Source organism: Vicugna pacos, chromosome 9 (genome assembly GCF_048564905.1).
Source record: "Vicugna pacos chromosome 9, VicPac4, whole genome shotgun sequence".
Taxonomy (NCBI): Eukaryota; Metazoa; Chordata; class Mammalia; order Artiodactyla; family Camelidae; genus Vicugna; species Vicugna pacos.
In genome coordinates, this window is record NC_132995.1 from 10565596 (window position 1) to 10580859 (window position 15264).

Here is a 15264-nt window from a genome sequence, read left to right on the forward strand (position 1 = left end):
AACTGGAGAGACAGGCAGTCAGGGAGGGAGGTGAGTTTGGAATGGGGAGGGGGTGTCTGTGGGCACTGGCAGGCAAGGGAGGCAGCTGTTTGTTGAACTGGTACTGGGAGACTGGCTCTGGGAGCCCCAAGGAGAAGACTAAGCTGGGCTCTTACTCCTCCAACCTCCCAGGACCCCTTCTGTGAGTGGCATCAGAGCACCAGCCGCAAGGGGGACGCAGCATGCAGCCGGCGGGGCCGGGGTCGGGGTGCCCTGAAGAGCCCCGAAGAGTGCCCCCCACTCTGCAGCCAGTGAGCCCTGCTGGGCCCGGGGAGAGGGGGTGTGGGGGTGTGTAAGGGCTAGACCGTGGCATGATCCTGTTCCCGCTCCCCACCCCCAGGCGCCTGACCTGTGACGACTGCCTGGCCAATTCCAGCCAGTGCGCCTGGTGCCAGTCCACCCACACCTGCTTCATGTTTGCCGCCTACCTGGCCCGGTACCCACACGGGGGCTGCCGAGGCTGGGATGACAGGTGTGGTCTGGGTGGCAGGGCTCAGGGAGGGAAGGGTGGAAGCCAGGTAAGGGGTGGCTCTGACAGCCCCACACCCACCACTCTGCAGCGTGCACTCAGAGCCAAGGTGCCAGAGCTGTGACCGCTTCCTGACCTGCCACGAGTGTCTACAGAGCCATGAGTGTGGCTGGTGCGGCAATGAGGACAACCCCACGCTGGGACGGTGAGGCAGGATGGGGCCCTGGTGGGCTGGGCCGAGGGGTCGGCTCTCCGCCTGCCCTAATTCTAACCACCTCTTTGTTTCTCTGCCCCTTTGTCTTTTTCTTACCATCATCTCTGTTTTTCTTCCCCTCTCCTCCTTCTCTCTGTTTCTCTCTCTTTTCTACCTCCCGACCCTTTCCCTGTCTCTATGACTTACTTTCTCTTATCTTTTCTTTTGTTTTCCTTCTTCTTGTCTTTATGTTTGTTTCTCTTCTCTCTCCCTTTCACTGTATTCCTCCCTCTCTCCTGTTTGTCTTTTAAAATCTATTTTGTCTGACTTCTGTGGGTTTTTCCCTGTCTTTCTTCCACTTCTCCTTCTGTCTGTCTCCATATTCGTATTTCTTTCTCTCTCTGATTGGTCTTCTCTCTCCCCGTAACTGTTTTTCTGTCTCTTTTTTTCTGTCTGTTTCTTTATCATCCCAACTGCCTTCTTCAACCTCCTTCCCCTCAGTTGCCTCCAGGGGGACTTCTCAGGGCCTCTGGGTGGGGGTAACTGCTCCCTCTGGGTCGGGGAGGGCCTGGGGCTGTCTGTGGCCCTCCCTGCCCGCTGGGCGTATGATCGCTGTCCAGACGTGGATGAGTGTCGCCTGGGTCTGGCACGGTGCCACCTGCGGGCAACCTGCCTGAACACACCCCTCAGCTATGAGTGTCACTGCCAGAGGGGCTACCAGGGTGACGGCATCACATACTGCAACCGCACGTAAGTGGGGCGTGGGTTTCCATGGAGATGTTGCCCTAGGGCTGGTGCAAGAAAGGATATTGGGAGGAAGTGATCATGGTTCTGGGATGCCTCTCATGGAGCCAGCATCCCCAGTGAGCCTTGGGCTTTGTACCTTGCAGAACAGGCCCTCAGTAGAGTGATATGGTCCTCAGCACTAGTTACTAGTTACTGTGGAGACAGGTCACTTATAGTCTGCAGGCCATAGTCTTCAGTGTTGCCATGGAGATGGAGGAGGACCAGTTTGAAAGGGATTTTCACAGAGAACCCAGTGGTGATATGTGGTTACTACAGAGAGGAGTTACTACATGTGATGGGGTTACCTTGGAGACAGGGCCACCCACGGAGTGTAGGACTGTGGTACAGGCAGTAGCTTATGATGGTGTTGCCATGGAGATAATGGGATGGAGTAGGATGAGGGCTGGATACCTTGGGGGCTCCAGGCCTGCCCAGCCCTCCCCCATCTCTGCCACACCCCTTCAGGTGCCTAGAGGACTGTGGCCATGGTGTGTGCAGTGGCCCGCCGGACTTCACCTGCGTGTGTGACCTGGGCTGGACGTCGGACCTGCCCCCACCTACGCCCGCCCCAGGACCCCTTCCCCCACGCTGTTCCCGGGACTGTGGCTGCAACTTCCACAGCCACTGCCGCAAGCGGGGGCCTGGCTTCTGTGATGAGTGCCAGGGTGAGCAGCCCTCATCCTGAACTCCTTGGGGCGCCAATTTTCTTTTGTCTGTGTGGGGTTCTGTATCCCCTCACTCAGCTCTAGGTCCCTCTGACCCATTACCTGTTCCTGACTCCAGACAGATTCCAGTGCCACCCATCTCTTTGGCAGGTCCTCAGTACCCCCTCTTGGGATTTGCAGTTCCTCCCCAGTCTGGGCCCCGGTTACCCTCCTTTGAAGCAGCCAGGTGGGATCAGGGAGGGTAGGGCTCCTTCCCACCCTTGCCCCTGACTCTGTGTCCTGCCTGCTGGGGCCTCCACAGACTGGACATGGGGGGAGCACTGTGAACGGTGCCGGCCCGGCAGCTTCGGTAACGCCACAGGCTCGGGCGGCTGCCGGCCCTGCCAGTGCAACGGGCATGGGGACCCACGCCGTGGCCACTGCGACAACCTCAGTGGGCTCTGCTTCTGCCAGGACCACACTGAGGGTGCCCACTGCCAGCTCTGCTCCCCTGGCTACTATGGGGACCCCCGGTGAGCCAGGGGCCAGCCCAGCGGGGCAGGTGGGGTTCAGGATGTGGAATGGGGCAGGACTGGTCTGACGCTGGCTCTCCTCCATCTCCCCAGGGCTGGTGGCTCCTGCTTCCGGGAGTGTGGGGGTCGCGCCCTCCTCACCAACGTGTCCTCAGTGGCACTGGGCTCACGCCGGATTGCAGGACCGCTGCCTCCAGTCGGTGGGGCAGCGAGAGCCGGGCCAGGCCTGTCCTATTGTGTGTGGGTTGTCTCAGCCACCGAGGTGTTACAGCCCTGTGCTCCTGGGACCCTCTGTCCCCCACTTACCCTCACCTTCTCCCCTGACAGCAGCACCCCCTGCACGGTGAGCAACGAGGGCACTGGAATACCAGCGCATGTCTCCCCAACCCAATCTGAATCTTCAGACAGATGATGGCCCCCACCTCCCTGTTTCTTCATCCATTAAACCCCAACGCTCTGTTCCTCAGCCCCCTACCCCTTTGTTCCTAAGCCTAAAGACTCCCATTTCCCAGATTTCCTCCTGTTTCCTGGACTCAAATTTCCCACTTCCCAGTCCAGGATGGTAAATATTTGTACCTTGTGTTACAACTCTGATGGGTAGTGGCTGCCAGATCTGTTAATTGAGAAAGAAGCTCTGTGCAAGAGTGCCTGATTGATTAGCCATGTCTGCTATGAACACAGGAGTGGGAATGGTGGCCTCTATGCCGCAGTTAGACAGTCTGCCCAGGAGGTTCAAGCCGCCTATTTCCCAGTCTCATTGTGCCTTCTCCTCTTTTTTTTTTTTTTTTCAATTTCACCTATTTATTTTTTGGGGAGAGGTAATTAGGTTTATTTATTTACTTGTTTATTGTTTAGTGGAGGTACTGGGGATTGAACCCAGGACCTCGTGTATGCTAAGCATGCAGTCTACCACTGAGCTATACCCTCCCACCCTGGCCCTCTCCTCTTGAGCTCTACCTTCCCCCAGACCCCAAGCATCCCTCTTTCTTATCCCCATCTTCCCCTGACCCTTGACTCTACACCTCTCCAGCTGAGCTATGTCCTGGCCTTTGATGGATTCCCGCGCTTCCTGGATACTGGTGTCGTCCAGTCGGACCGTAGCCTTATTGCTGCCTTCTGCGGCCAGCGGCGGGACAGGCCCCTCACTGTGCAAGCCCTGTCTGGTATGGGGACTGGGGGAAGTGGGACCTCTATCCTGGGCTGTTCTTTGTCCTTGTCCCTTACTACCTGAGGTGGGCTCAAGACCCAGCCTGACTCAGCCAACTGCCTTGCTGGGTGATGCAATTCCCTTGCCACCTCTGGGCCTCAGTTTCTTCAGCTGAGAGGCAAATAGAAAGGATTGTACGGGCTGGGTTGTGTCTCTGGAGAGAAGGTCCAAATGGGACATGTTTTTGGGACACACACAATGTAGCTGGCGTGAGGGCCCCTAAGCATCTCTATTCTCAGCCCAGTGGTTCTCAACCAGGAGTGACCTTGCCCCTTGGAGCGTTTGGCTGTGTCTGGAGACATTCCGATTGTCACAGTTGGGGGTGCTACTGGCACCTCATGGGTGGAGGCCAGAGATGTTTCTCTGCATTCTGCAGTGTACAGGACAGCCCCCACAGCCAAGAATTACCAGGCTTCATTATGTCAACTGTGTTGCGAGGTTGAGACCCTGGCTTAGTCTTATGGAGATGCACTAGAAATAATTTGTTACCAAGTTTGGAAATGTTTCTTTTCATATTGTGAATCAGAGTGGCTCTAAGGCTGTGAGAGATGGGGCAGAGGTGTAGTTGGCTTGCTGGTGATTGCACGCAAGCCCAGGCTCCTCGCAGTGAGCAGCTGAGCTGAGGGGCCCTCAGTTTCATTTCACTCAGCAAATGTTTTACTGAGCACCTGCGATAAGCTGGGCCTGAGCCAGATGCTGGGCATGTAGCAGCAAAGAAGAACTTCATGGACTCTCAGCAGAGGGGAGAGTTCCAAACAGCAGCGAACAAATTACAGTCAGAATAGTGACACCTTTGGTAAGGGACAAGAGGAAATGGAAAGGAGTGGGAAGTCTGTCCTGTCCCAGGAGCTGGGGAGGGATTCTTTGCAGAAGTGGAATTTCACTTGAGGCCTGAAGGGGGCGATGTGGGCGAGGGTGACTACTCCAGGTGGAGGCATAGCAGATGCCCAGGTTATGAGAACAGGAAGGGGCGGGTGGTGCTGGAGTGCAGAGGACCAGGGGAGGGGGAGGTGATGAGGTCAGAGGGCCTGCAGACCACCCCTCTCTTTTTAAATACCACTTTATTGAGGCATTTTTAACATATCATGTAATTAATTTTTGCCCCCTTCCCCACCACTGATCTACTTTCCAAGGAGACTCGATTTTGTGTGAGAGCAATAGGGAGCTGTGGAAGGTATGGGGCTTGCCAGGATGGGATTTTAAAGGATCACGTGGGCTGCTCTGAAGGGCAGAGTGTAGGGGAGTCAGGAAGACTGTGGTGAGACTGGTGCTGGTGTCCAGGCAAGATGGCTGAGGAGGTGGCAAGCAGTGGTGAATATGAGAGAGCTTTAGGCTTTAAAACGACTGAACTTGATGGCTTGGAAAAGGGAGAGGGTGTGTAGTGTGCAGGAGAATGGTTAATCATGGCAGTGATGAAAGGAGTGCCCGCTTCCCTGCCCAATTACACTGAGTTTACTCAAAGCCTAGGGGTGGAGTAGAGCCCTGGAATGTGGCCTTGTGGCAAGCCTCTGCACTCTCTCCTCTGACAGGACTGCTGGTGCTGCATTGGGAGGCCAACGGCTCCTCGTCTTGGGGCTTCAATGCCTCTGTGGGCTCTGCCCGCTGTGGATCAGGGGGCCCTGGGAGCTGCCCTGTCCCCCAGGAATGTGTGCCCCAGGATGGGGCTGCAGGTGCTGGACTCTGCCGATGTCCTCAGGGCTGGGCTGGTCCACACTGCCGCATGGCTCTGTGTCCCGAGAACTGTAATGCCCACAATGGGGCAGGGACTTGTAACCAGGTACAGGTGGAAGAGGGGCAAACCAGGTGGGATGGGGGTGGTACTCAGAGCTCCTCCCGAGCCTCCTTCTGCTGTCCCCCAGAGCCTGGGCGTGTGCATCTGTGCTGAGGGCTTCGGGGGCCCTGACTGTGCCACGAAGCTGGACGGTGGGCAGCTGGTCTGGGAGACCCTCATGGACAGCCGCCTCTCAGCTGTGAGTTGTAGCCACCATTCTCTTGGGAGGTGCCATACAGCCCGCCTCCTGGATCATTCTCCCCACTCCACTCCTGAGACTACCTCCCAGACCCTGCACCCAGCCTGACACTTTGTAACGACCTTACCTGAGCCCTCATGTCTGCGCCCCACCGCCAGGACACTGCTAGCCGCTTCCTGCACCGCCTGGGGCACACTATGGTGGAGGGACCTGATGCTACTTTGTGGATGTTTGGGGGCCTGGGTCTGCCCCAGGGGCTTCTGGGAAACCTGTACAGGTGAGGACTACCCTGGGGCGGTGGGATACCTGAATGAGAGAGAGTCACCTCAGGGGATACTGAGATGTCTGTCACATAAGGGTCCTCTCACAGGGGCCCAGAAACACCTTTACAGGTGAAAGGCACCTCAAAGGATGCTAAGAAACTTGTCACAGGAGACTTATCTCAGGGACTAGGATGCTTATTTGGGTGGTGCTACCCCAGGGGACTGTAAGATGGTTGTCACAGGAGAGTCATCTTACGGGTGTTGGGATACCTGTGGGGTGTTACCCCAGGGGATGCTGGGATACGTGTGTGTGTGTGTGTGTGTGTGTGTGTGTGTGTGTGTGGTGTCACCCCAGGGGGTGCTGGGATGACTGTGTAGTGAGGCTGCTTTTTTTGCATCTTGGCCCCAGGTACTCAGTGAGTGAGCGGCGATGGACACAGATGTTGGCAGGAGCTGAGGATGGGGGCCCAGGCCCCTCACCCCGCTCCTTCCACGCAGCTGCCTACGTGCCTGCTGGCCGTGGTGCCATGTACCTGTTGGGGGGACTCACGGCTGGAGGCGTTGCCCGGGATTTCTGGGTCCTCAACCTCACCACCCTGCAGTGGCGGCAGGAGAAGGTGAGCATCTCTCCCCTCCCCTATTCCCCACAACCAGGCTCCAGCAAAGATGACCAAAGCAGCTCCTGCCAGCTTTGTCCCCAGAGGAAGAGGCTTCCTCCCAGGGCTCCAGCAAAAGTCCCAGAGTTGAATTTCATTGGCCATCCTGGGTCACATTTAATTCCTGAATCAGTCTCTAGTCAAGGTGATGTGAGGCTCTGCTTGGCCAGGCTGTGACACAGCCTGCCGTGGAGCCAGGACACTTAGCCCCATGCAGCCAGTGAGAGAGCAGAGAAGCAGGGCCTTCTTAAAGGGACCCCAGGCTGCTCCTACCTGAAGAAGCGACACTGAGCAGGCAGAAATAGCAAGATGTCTGCTTCTCACCTTCTGGGACCATGGCTGATTGGAAGGCCTGGTGTCTGACCAACCCCAGGCAGCTCACTGCCTCCTCAGTGGTTCAAAGGAAGTATGGGGAGCTCGGAACCCTGCTTCTACCCACAAGATGACCCCTGACCTGTACCCCCGCTCCCTCACCCATGACCACTGCCCTCCATCTCCCAGGCCCCTCAGACCGTGGAGCTGCCAGCAGTTGCTGGTCACACCCTTACTGCCCGCCGAGGCCTGTCTCTGCTCCTGGTTGGCGGTTACTCCCCTGAAAATGGCTTCAACCAGCAGCTGCTCGAGTACCAGCTGGCGACTGGCACCTGGGTGTCCGGAGCCCAGAGTGGGACACCCCCCACAGGTGGGTCTGGGGACCAGGAGGGCAGAGCACTTTTGACTCCTGCTTGTCCTCTCCATCCACTCCTGTGCTCTGTGGTCATTGCCCCTCATAGCTGTTGTCTCCCCAGCCCCCAGCCGCATTCTCAGGATATTCTCTTTTGAGAAGTTCAGTTTCTCTCTTTACCCCTCCCAGGCTCCATGATAAGCTGCCCACCTCCTGCCCAGTAGCAGTGGGTCACTGTTTCCCTCTTCCAGGTCCTAGATCACTGCCCCTCGGGTATTTTCCTTTCTGTCTCTCTCCTTCTGCATTCTTTGATCACTGTCCCCAAGGTCATTCTGGTCACCCTCTCTCCCTCTCTTCTCTTTCCAGAGTCTCTAATGGTCCTTTAGAACCGAAGGGAGAGGGAGGGGTTGAGAGAGGCTCCTAGGTGTCTGGCGCCAGGGCCTGGCAGGGTGGTGTTGTGGTCCTGAGAAGGGTAGCCTGGGAAGCTGGGGGGCGTTGCTGATCACCAGCCCTTCGCCCACCCTGTGTGCTCACTGTGCTCGCCCTCCTCCCCAGGTCTCTATGGTCATTCTGCCGTGTACCATGAGGCCACTGACTCCCTCTATGTGTTTGGGGGTTTCCGCTTCCACGTGGAGCTTGCGGCCCCGTCCCCTGAGCTCTACTCCCTGCACTGTCCTGACCGCACCTGGAGCCTGCTGGCCCCTTCTCAGGGGGCAAAGGTCAGGAAAAGAGGTCCAGACAGATGAGTGTAGGGGGCAGGAGGGAAGGGCCCCCCTTTTCCAGTGCCCCAGGGACTTACTCAACCCTGGATTCTTACTCTGCCTCCTTTCCAGTCCCCTTGGTACCCCAAGTCTCCCCTTCTGTCTCTGACTTGGAGGTAAGAATTCTAGACCAGGAGGTCAGAGGCCTGGGTTCTTCCCCAGCTCTGCCACACTCTGGGTGTGGCCCTGACAGGTCCCTCCCCTTCCTGGCCTCCCCGCTTATAAAACGTGGGACTGAAGCTTCTTGTGCTTCCTGCCTTCAAGGCCAAAGGAGACTGTGTGGGAGAATGTGAAACCCTAGGTATGCTGGTTCGAGACAGTTGCATTCTCCATCCACAAACGTATTTCCAGGCCCTTCTCGGGGCTAGACTGTGAGGGAGACAGAAGTAAGAGCAGGATACCCCCAGCCCAGGTGGCGAGGTCACAGAAAGGATGTGAGGTTCATCTCAAGTAGTCCAGGCTGGGCTCCTGGGAAACAGCCTGGGGCACGGGGGTTCTGGGAGTTCAGGGAAAGTAGATGGTTCTAGGGGCTGCCCTGAGGACTGAGGGAGGTTTCCTGGAGGAAAGAGGTGGGATTTGAGGAAGGTTAGGATTGGGTGGGCTGGTGGGGGCTTGGGTATGGGGAAGTTTGGGGTGGCGGGTGGGCTGAGAGGGAGCATGAAGAGCCAAGGACTGTGGCCCCTAACAGGTCATCCTGCCACGTGTCTCCCCCACAGCCCCGCCCCCGACTTTTCCATGCCTCAGCCTTGCTGGGGGACACCATGGTGGTCCTTGGGGGGCGCTCTGACCCTGATGAGTTCAGCAGCGACGTTCTGCTCTATCAGGTCAACTGCAACACCTGGCTCCTGCCGGACCTCATCCGTAAGTCCACTGCTCTCCCCGGGAGGCCCTAGGACAACCAGGAGGAGCCCTGGCCCGGTCCTGCGACCCTCACTCGTTAGGAGTCATTTGGGCCCTTCAGACCCTCCGGCAAAGCTCCTGTCCCCTCCATGTTATCTAAACACCCATGGAGATGCCCTCCTTCCTTTTTTTTTCTTAGGAAAGTTTACTTCTCATTCTGATTATAAAATAATAATAGTCATCATATGTAATTTGTAAAATAGGAAGAACCCCCTCCCACTCCTGTTCTTCAGTGACAACGACTGTTATGTGTGGGGAGCTTCTTTCTGGTTCATAGGCTGGAAAGGGGTTGTTTCTTGCCTCTTTCTTTCATTTGACCTTCATTGTAAGTGACTGTGTGTGTGTTTCTGGGCCTGTTGTCTTTTTGTTTCTCTCTGACTCTCTGTCTCTAATTTTCTTTTGCTGTTTGTCTTTTCCACTACTCTGTGACTCTGGTTTGTGTTTTTATTTTAATTTTTGAGGATTAAAAAAAAATTTAGGTGAAATTCACGTAACGAAATTAGTCACTGTAAAATGAACAATTCAGCGGCATTCACTACCTTCACAATGTTCAACCGCCACTTCCGGCTGGTTCCACAACATTTGTCTCTGTTCTTAGTCCACTCTTTCAATCCCTTTTTTCTGTATATATGTCTCTTTCTATCTTTTGTCTTGCTCTGTGTGTCTGATTATTTTGTCCTGTTTGGCCTTATCTATCTTCTCTCTGTCTTTCCGTGTCTGTCTTGCTCTCCTTAGACTGTCTCCTCGTTCAGTATCCGTCTCTGACTGGCACCTTCGTGTGAATCTCTTCCTCATCCGTCTCCCGCACTCTCTCTGAATGTTCTGTCTTTCTCCAGGCCCGGCCTCGGTGGGACCCCCGATGGAGGAGTCTCTGGCGCATGCTGTGGCGGCAGTCGGGGGTCGTCTGTATATCTCAGGAGGCTTTGGGGGAGTGGCCCTGGGCCGCCTGCTGGCCCTCACCCTGCCCCCTGACCCCTGCCGCCTGCTGCCCTCACCTGAAGCTTGTAATCAGTCTGGGGCCTGTACCTGGTGCCATGGGGCCTGCCTGTCTGGGGACCAGGCCCATAGGTAACCATGGCAACTGACAGGACATGGGTGGGTGGTACCAGTGGCCTCCAGAGTGGGTTCTATCCTAGACCAGGCTTGTCGGGGAGGCCTCAGGAAGGGACTGTCTGGTCAGTCTGTCAGCTCACATGGGAAAATAGGCAGCCCATCACAGGCAGGGGCAGGCTTGGGGACCTCCGGGAGTGGGGAGCTCTGTTTGTGGGCTGAGGTATCATCCAAAAATGCTTCTCGGAGGAGCTGAGTCTGAATTGGGCCTAAATGCCCAGTCGAATTTAGACCACAGAGGTTCAGAAGTGGGGCTGTGCCAGGTGTATTTTAGAAACTGTCTAAGTTGGGGGAAATTAAGACTGAAAATGTGGGTAGGTCAGCTCAGAAGGGCTTCCAGTGCTTGGCCAAGGCACTGGGGTCTGTCCAGTTCTCCAGACTCCTCATCAGTAATTTTGAAATCCAAACATCTCAGGCAGCTGAAAATGCTCTCCTAGGTTTAGCACAAACTAATCTGGCTGCACAGTTATCCTAAACTGGTACGAGGCTGCTAATAGGTTTTATTTTGTCCCATTTAATGTGTCAGCATATTTACTACAGAAATATTAAAGGGCTTGATTTTTAGGGTGCTCCCGCAGACTCTGCTAGGGGTATTAATACAACAGTGGGTATACCCATTGCTTTTCTAAAACCTGGAAGGTGCTGAAACATGTGTGCCTTCAGGGATTTTGAGTAAGGGATTCTGGACCTCCACTGTGCGTTATGCGGAGCTGAAGAAGGTTGGAGCAGGAGAAGGCGGGGACAGGCTTGTGAAGGAGGGGACAGCAAGGGGAAGCTGCATGTGGAGACCTGGGAGGAGGAGGCCTGAATGGGCAGGGGCTGCAGGGGTAGGGGAGGAGGGGATGGTCAGAGAAGTTGGGAGGCAGAGACCTTGGCAGCTGGAGGGGCAGGAGGACATGGGATACTGTCTAGTGTTTCTGGCTTGGGTGACAGGTGGCCATGGGACCATCACCAGGTGAGTGGGGGAGGAGCAGGTTTGGGAGACCTGTGCTGAGGCCGGTTTGGGATGCACATGCCAGGCCTGCAGGACAGTGTCCAGGAGGCACCAGGAAGAGACAAGGGTGAGGAGGAAGGATATATGGGGCCTGGCTCATCGTGATGAGCCAGGCCTCCTGCTTCCCCAGGCTGGGCTGTGGTGGTCTCCCCTGCTCCCCGATGCCCCACTCCCCCGAGGAATGTCGACGTCTGCGGACCTGCAGTGAGTGCCTGGCCCGCCATCCCCGAACCCTGCAGCCTGGAGGAGGAGAGGTGGGTGACGGTGGGATTGGGGCAGGGTGGGTAGACATAGGGGCGGAGGGATGTGTCTCAGGCACCACTGAGCTCTTCAGCTGGGACTGGGTGGGGTGCTGGGGGCCCTGATGACCCCACTGAGCCTTCATCCCCTTGCCAGGCATCTGCCCCCCGCTGTAAGTGGTGTACCAACTGCCCTGAGGGCGCCTGCATCGGGCGTAATGGGTCCTGTACCTCAGAGAATGACTGTCGCATCAACCAGCGCGAGGTCTTCTGGGCTGGGAACTGCTCCGAGGCTGTGTGTGGGGCCGCCGACTGCGAGCAGTGCACAAGGGAGGGCAAGTGCATGTGGACGCGGCAGTTCAAGAGGACAGGTGAGCATGGGGGCTTGGTCCCCAAGAGGAGAGTTTGGGGGCCTGGATTTCTGCTCCGAGGATGCAAGGGGCTCAGGGGCCTAGTTTGAGGGAGGGGGCTGGGGGCGTGGACCCCATTCTAATCCCCGTGCCCTCAACCCTAGGGGAGACCCGCCGCATCCTCTCAGTGCAGCCCACCTATGACTGGACGTGCTTCAGCCACTCTCTGCTGAATGTGTCCCCAATGCCAGTGGAATCATCACCCCCACTGCCCTGCCCTACCCCCTGTCACCTCCTGCCCAACTGCACCTCCTGCCTGGATTCCAAGGGTGCTGATGGGGGCTGGCAGCACTGTGTCTGGAGCAGCAGCCTCCAACAGGTACTGCACCCAGCTGGCTGTCGAGTGGCCCTCCTCTGCCCCACACTGACCTTTCTCCATCATCTCCTACTCAGTCCTACTTCCTCCTCTGTTTCCTTGGGTCTGGTCCCACCATCACTCTTTCTCTTTCCTCCCACTTTCTCTTCTCTTCTTCCAACATGTCCTTCCCTCCTTGCCTTGTGAGTCTCCCTGTCATGTCCCGGTGCCACCTTCCGGACTCCTCAGCCCTTGTGTCTCTCTAGCTCTCATTCATGCTCTCCTTGCCCCATCCTTCCCATGACTCAGAACCATCTCCCCTCTCCCTCCCAAACCTTTCCACTTCTCTCCTCCATTTCTGTCTCTCTCTGCTTTTGGAAGTTTTGGTTGTAAGAAATAGAAACCCACTTGAGCTGGCTTTATGCTAAGGGATTAGGAGTATCTGATGGAATCCGAGGATGGGAAGTCCTGCAGCTCTGTCCTTCTGGGGCCACGTGATCTCTGATCTCAGCTGTTTCCTGCACGTCTCTATCCTATGATTTCCCTTGGCTTGATCATCAACACACACAGCCTCAAGTGGCAGCCCTTGACCCTTAGTCTATGTGACTTTCCAATTCCAGAGACAGCAGTCATCTTTGTGTTCTTCTGTTAGCTCACATTCTCAGGGAAGACTTTAGTTCAGCTCATGAGTTAGATGTCCAGCCTTGGTCCAGTGAGACATGGCCAGGGAGGGGTAGGAACACTGGTTCTGACATGGCAGTTCAGACCCACCTCTCATTTATGGCTGTGGGCTGGAGAGATGATTCTTGAAGGTGGGCCTGATCTAGGGAGGCACTTTACGTGCCAGTGGCTGTCTGCCCCTTGGCTGCCCAGGATATGCTCTCAAACTTCATTTCAAAGATACTGCCTTTGCCTGGCATGATTTAGCTGTCCCAGTGGCAGATACCAGGCATTCAACCCCTAGCCCCATCCCGGCAGGAGATAAGGAAGCTTCACTTACTGCTGTCATATCTGGAGGCAGTGTCGCTGGGTCAGAGTTGTGAGTCTTGATTCTCCCTGATGTTTAGTCCTCATTCATCTTTATTTCACAAGACCCAGTTGAGGTTTGACTATTTACATCTTACAAACCACGAGCCTGCATGAGCCTTTGGTAAAATAGGAGTGCTATCAACAGACCCCATCTGGGCTGTTTTCCAACACCAACAACAAGTTCTCCAATGCTCTGGACACCAAGTAGGTGGCCAACAATTCAATTAATTTCTGACACGGTCTACCTGGAATCAGCATCAGATCCCACAAGGTACAGTGTTCAGTCCCACAAGAATGTCCCCCACTTCAGATGCCAGTCAGAAATCCAGGCCAACTGGCTATAAATCAGGGGTTCCCACTACCCCCTTTGCCTGTTTGATAATTTGCTACAATGGGTCACGGAACTCAGAGAAACATTTACTTACTAATAATGGTTTATTATAAAGGATATAAGATAGGAAGAGCCAAGTGAAAGAGATGAATAGGGCAAGGGATGGGGTGGAGGGATGCGGAGTTTCCGTACCCTCTCTGGACATGCCACCCTCCCAGTGGATGCATCCGTCAACCCAGAAGCTCTCTGAATCTCATTGTGCAAATGTTCTTATAGAGCTCAGTCTCTACCCCGACCCCAGGTGGGTGGGTTGGGCTGGAAGTTCCAACCCTTTAATCACTTGGTCTTTCTGGTGACCCCCGCCCCAGTCACCTCATTAGATGAACTCAGGTGTGAAGAACTCCTCCTGAATAACAAGACATTCCCATCACTCAGGAACTCCCACGCGCAGCTCAGTACCAGGAACCAGGGACAAAGACCAAATACATTTTTGCGTCATACCACACCATCCCATTGGGAGGTCGTATCAGTTAGATGAGGGAATGTATTTAGAGCATGGAGCAGTGCCTGCTATTCAGTAAAAAATCAGTAGCGCCCCAGGTTCCACCCCCCCAGGAGGATTCCCAGTCTCCACTGTCTGAGACACACCAAGAGAGTCAGTGTGGGTGAGGGCTGCTCCGCGTGGGGACTCTCAGCGTGGCTGCAAGGGCAGAGGCCTCTCGTCCTCAAGTCTGGGGTCCTTGTAGTGATACAAGTTCTCCTGAAATATTGAGATTTCCGTTATTTGTCTTTACTGAGGCACCAGGGCCTGGAAGGCAACACCGGAGAGTCTGCTGGCAGCTCAGGACGTGTGAGGCAGGAGGGAGTGGTGGGGTGCCGAGTCGGGAGCAGAGTGGATGCTGCACAGGAATGTGGGACGACCAGAGCTGTCAGATCTTCTGATTGACTGGAAAGTCAGTTAAAAATTGAAGTATTGGCTCAGATGTTTTAAAAACACAGATCAAACAGAACAGGTGCACAGGCCAGACCTGTTGTGATTTGGCTCAAGGGCAGCCGCATTTTCACCATCTAGCATTATTCTCCCGAATGACTTTGGTCTCAGCCTGAGGCAGGGAACTGAGTGCTCTCTTCCTCGCTGCTGCTTCTCTCCTTCCCTTTCTCTTTTCACCACATTCTTCACTGAGCACGTTCCTTGTGCTGGGCACTTTGCTAGGCTGTGGGCATTGTCAGCAGACGAGCTACAATCCTGCATTTCTTCCAGGAACACAGGAAATGCAGTTTAGGGTGTTGGGCAGCATCGCATTTGGCCACTAGGGTGGTCACAGCAGAAAGTGCTATGCAGACTGGAGCCTCAGGCTTCTCCCCGTCCCCTTCCAGATTGCCCCGCTGTCTGCCAAGAGGTGCACTAAATTTAGATCTGGAAACCTAACCTGGAGGAGAGCCAGGCTCAGCTCCTCACAGCTGTAAACCACCGTGGGCTCAGAGCTCCAGCCACAGCAATCAGGATTTCTATTTCAGGATTGCATAGTGGCTTTGTTTCTCCCTAAGTGCTGCCAGCCAGCCAGCCTGGACTAATCTCTTTCCTCTGATACTTTTACTTAAGGCAGTAAATAAAAATGCTCTCATATATTGAGGTAAGTTCCCAGGAGTCTGAACCTCATTGTGTACCGTTGTCTGGATCCCAGGACAGGAAAGTGGTGCTGTGTGAGCTGCTCTGCAGCCTCTGACCACGGGCTCAGCTTCCCAGCTGAGGGTGGGAGGATCCTGTTGG

At 55.4% G+C, this 15264-nt stretch overlaps 1 protein-coding gene across 2 annotated transcripts in view; it reads left to right on the forward strand.

The window, feature by feature from the left end:
• MEGF8 (multiple EGF like domains 8) overlaps positions 1–15264 on the forward strand; it is a 40501-nt gene that overhangs the window by 17216 nt on the left and 8021 nt on the right. For both annotated transcript variants that reach the window (XM_072967002.1, XM_015243028.3), the window contains exons 16-34: positions 172–290; positions 380–511; positions 600–713; positions 1203–1451; positions 1953–2152; positions 2454–2664; positions 2758–3007; positions 3695–3827; positions 5401–5648; positions 5731–5841; positions 6000–6118; positions 6514–6721; positions 7262–7442; positions 7980–8143; positions 8902–9046; positions 9922–10153; positions 11320–11443; positions 11586–11799; positions 11943–12157. In XM_072967002.1, the coding sequence (XP_072823103.1) occupies positions 172–290; positions 380–511; positions 600–713; positions 1203–1451; positions 1953–2152; positions 2454–2664; positions 2758–3007; positions 3695–3827; positions 5401–5648; positions 5731–5841; positions 6000–6118; positions 6514–6721; positions 7262–7442; positions 7980–8143; positions 8902–9046; positions 9922–10153; positions 11320–11443; positions 11586–11799; positions 11943–12157 (3369 nt within the window). The remainder of the gene's footprint in view (positions 1–171; positions 291–379; positions 512–599; positions 714–1202; positions 1452–1952; positions 2153–2453; positions 2665–2757; positions 3008–3694; positions 3828–5400; positions 5649–5730; positions 5842–5999; positions 6119–6513; positions 6722–7261; positions 7443–7979; positions 8144–8901; positions 9047–9921; positions 10154–11319; positions 11444–11585; positions 11800–11942; positions 12158–15264) is intronic.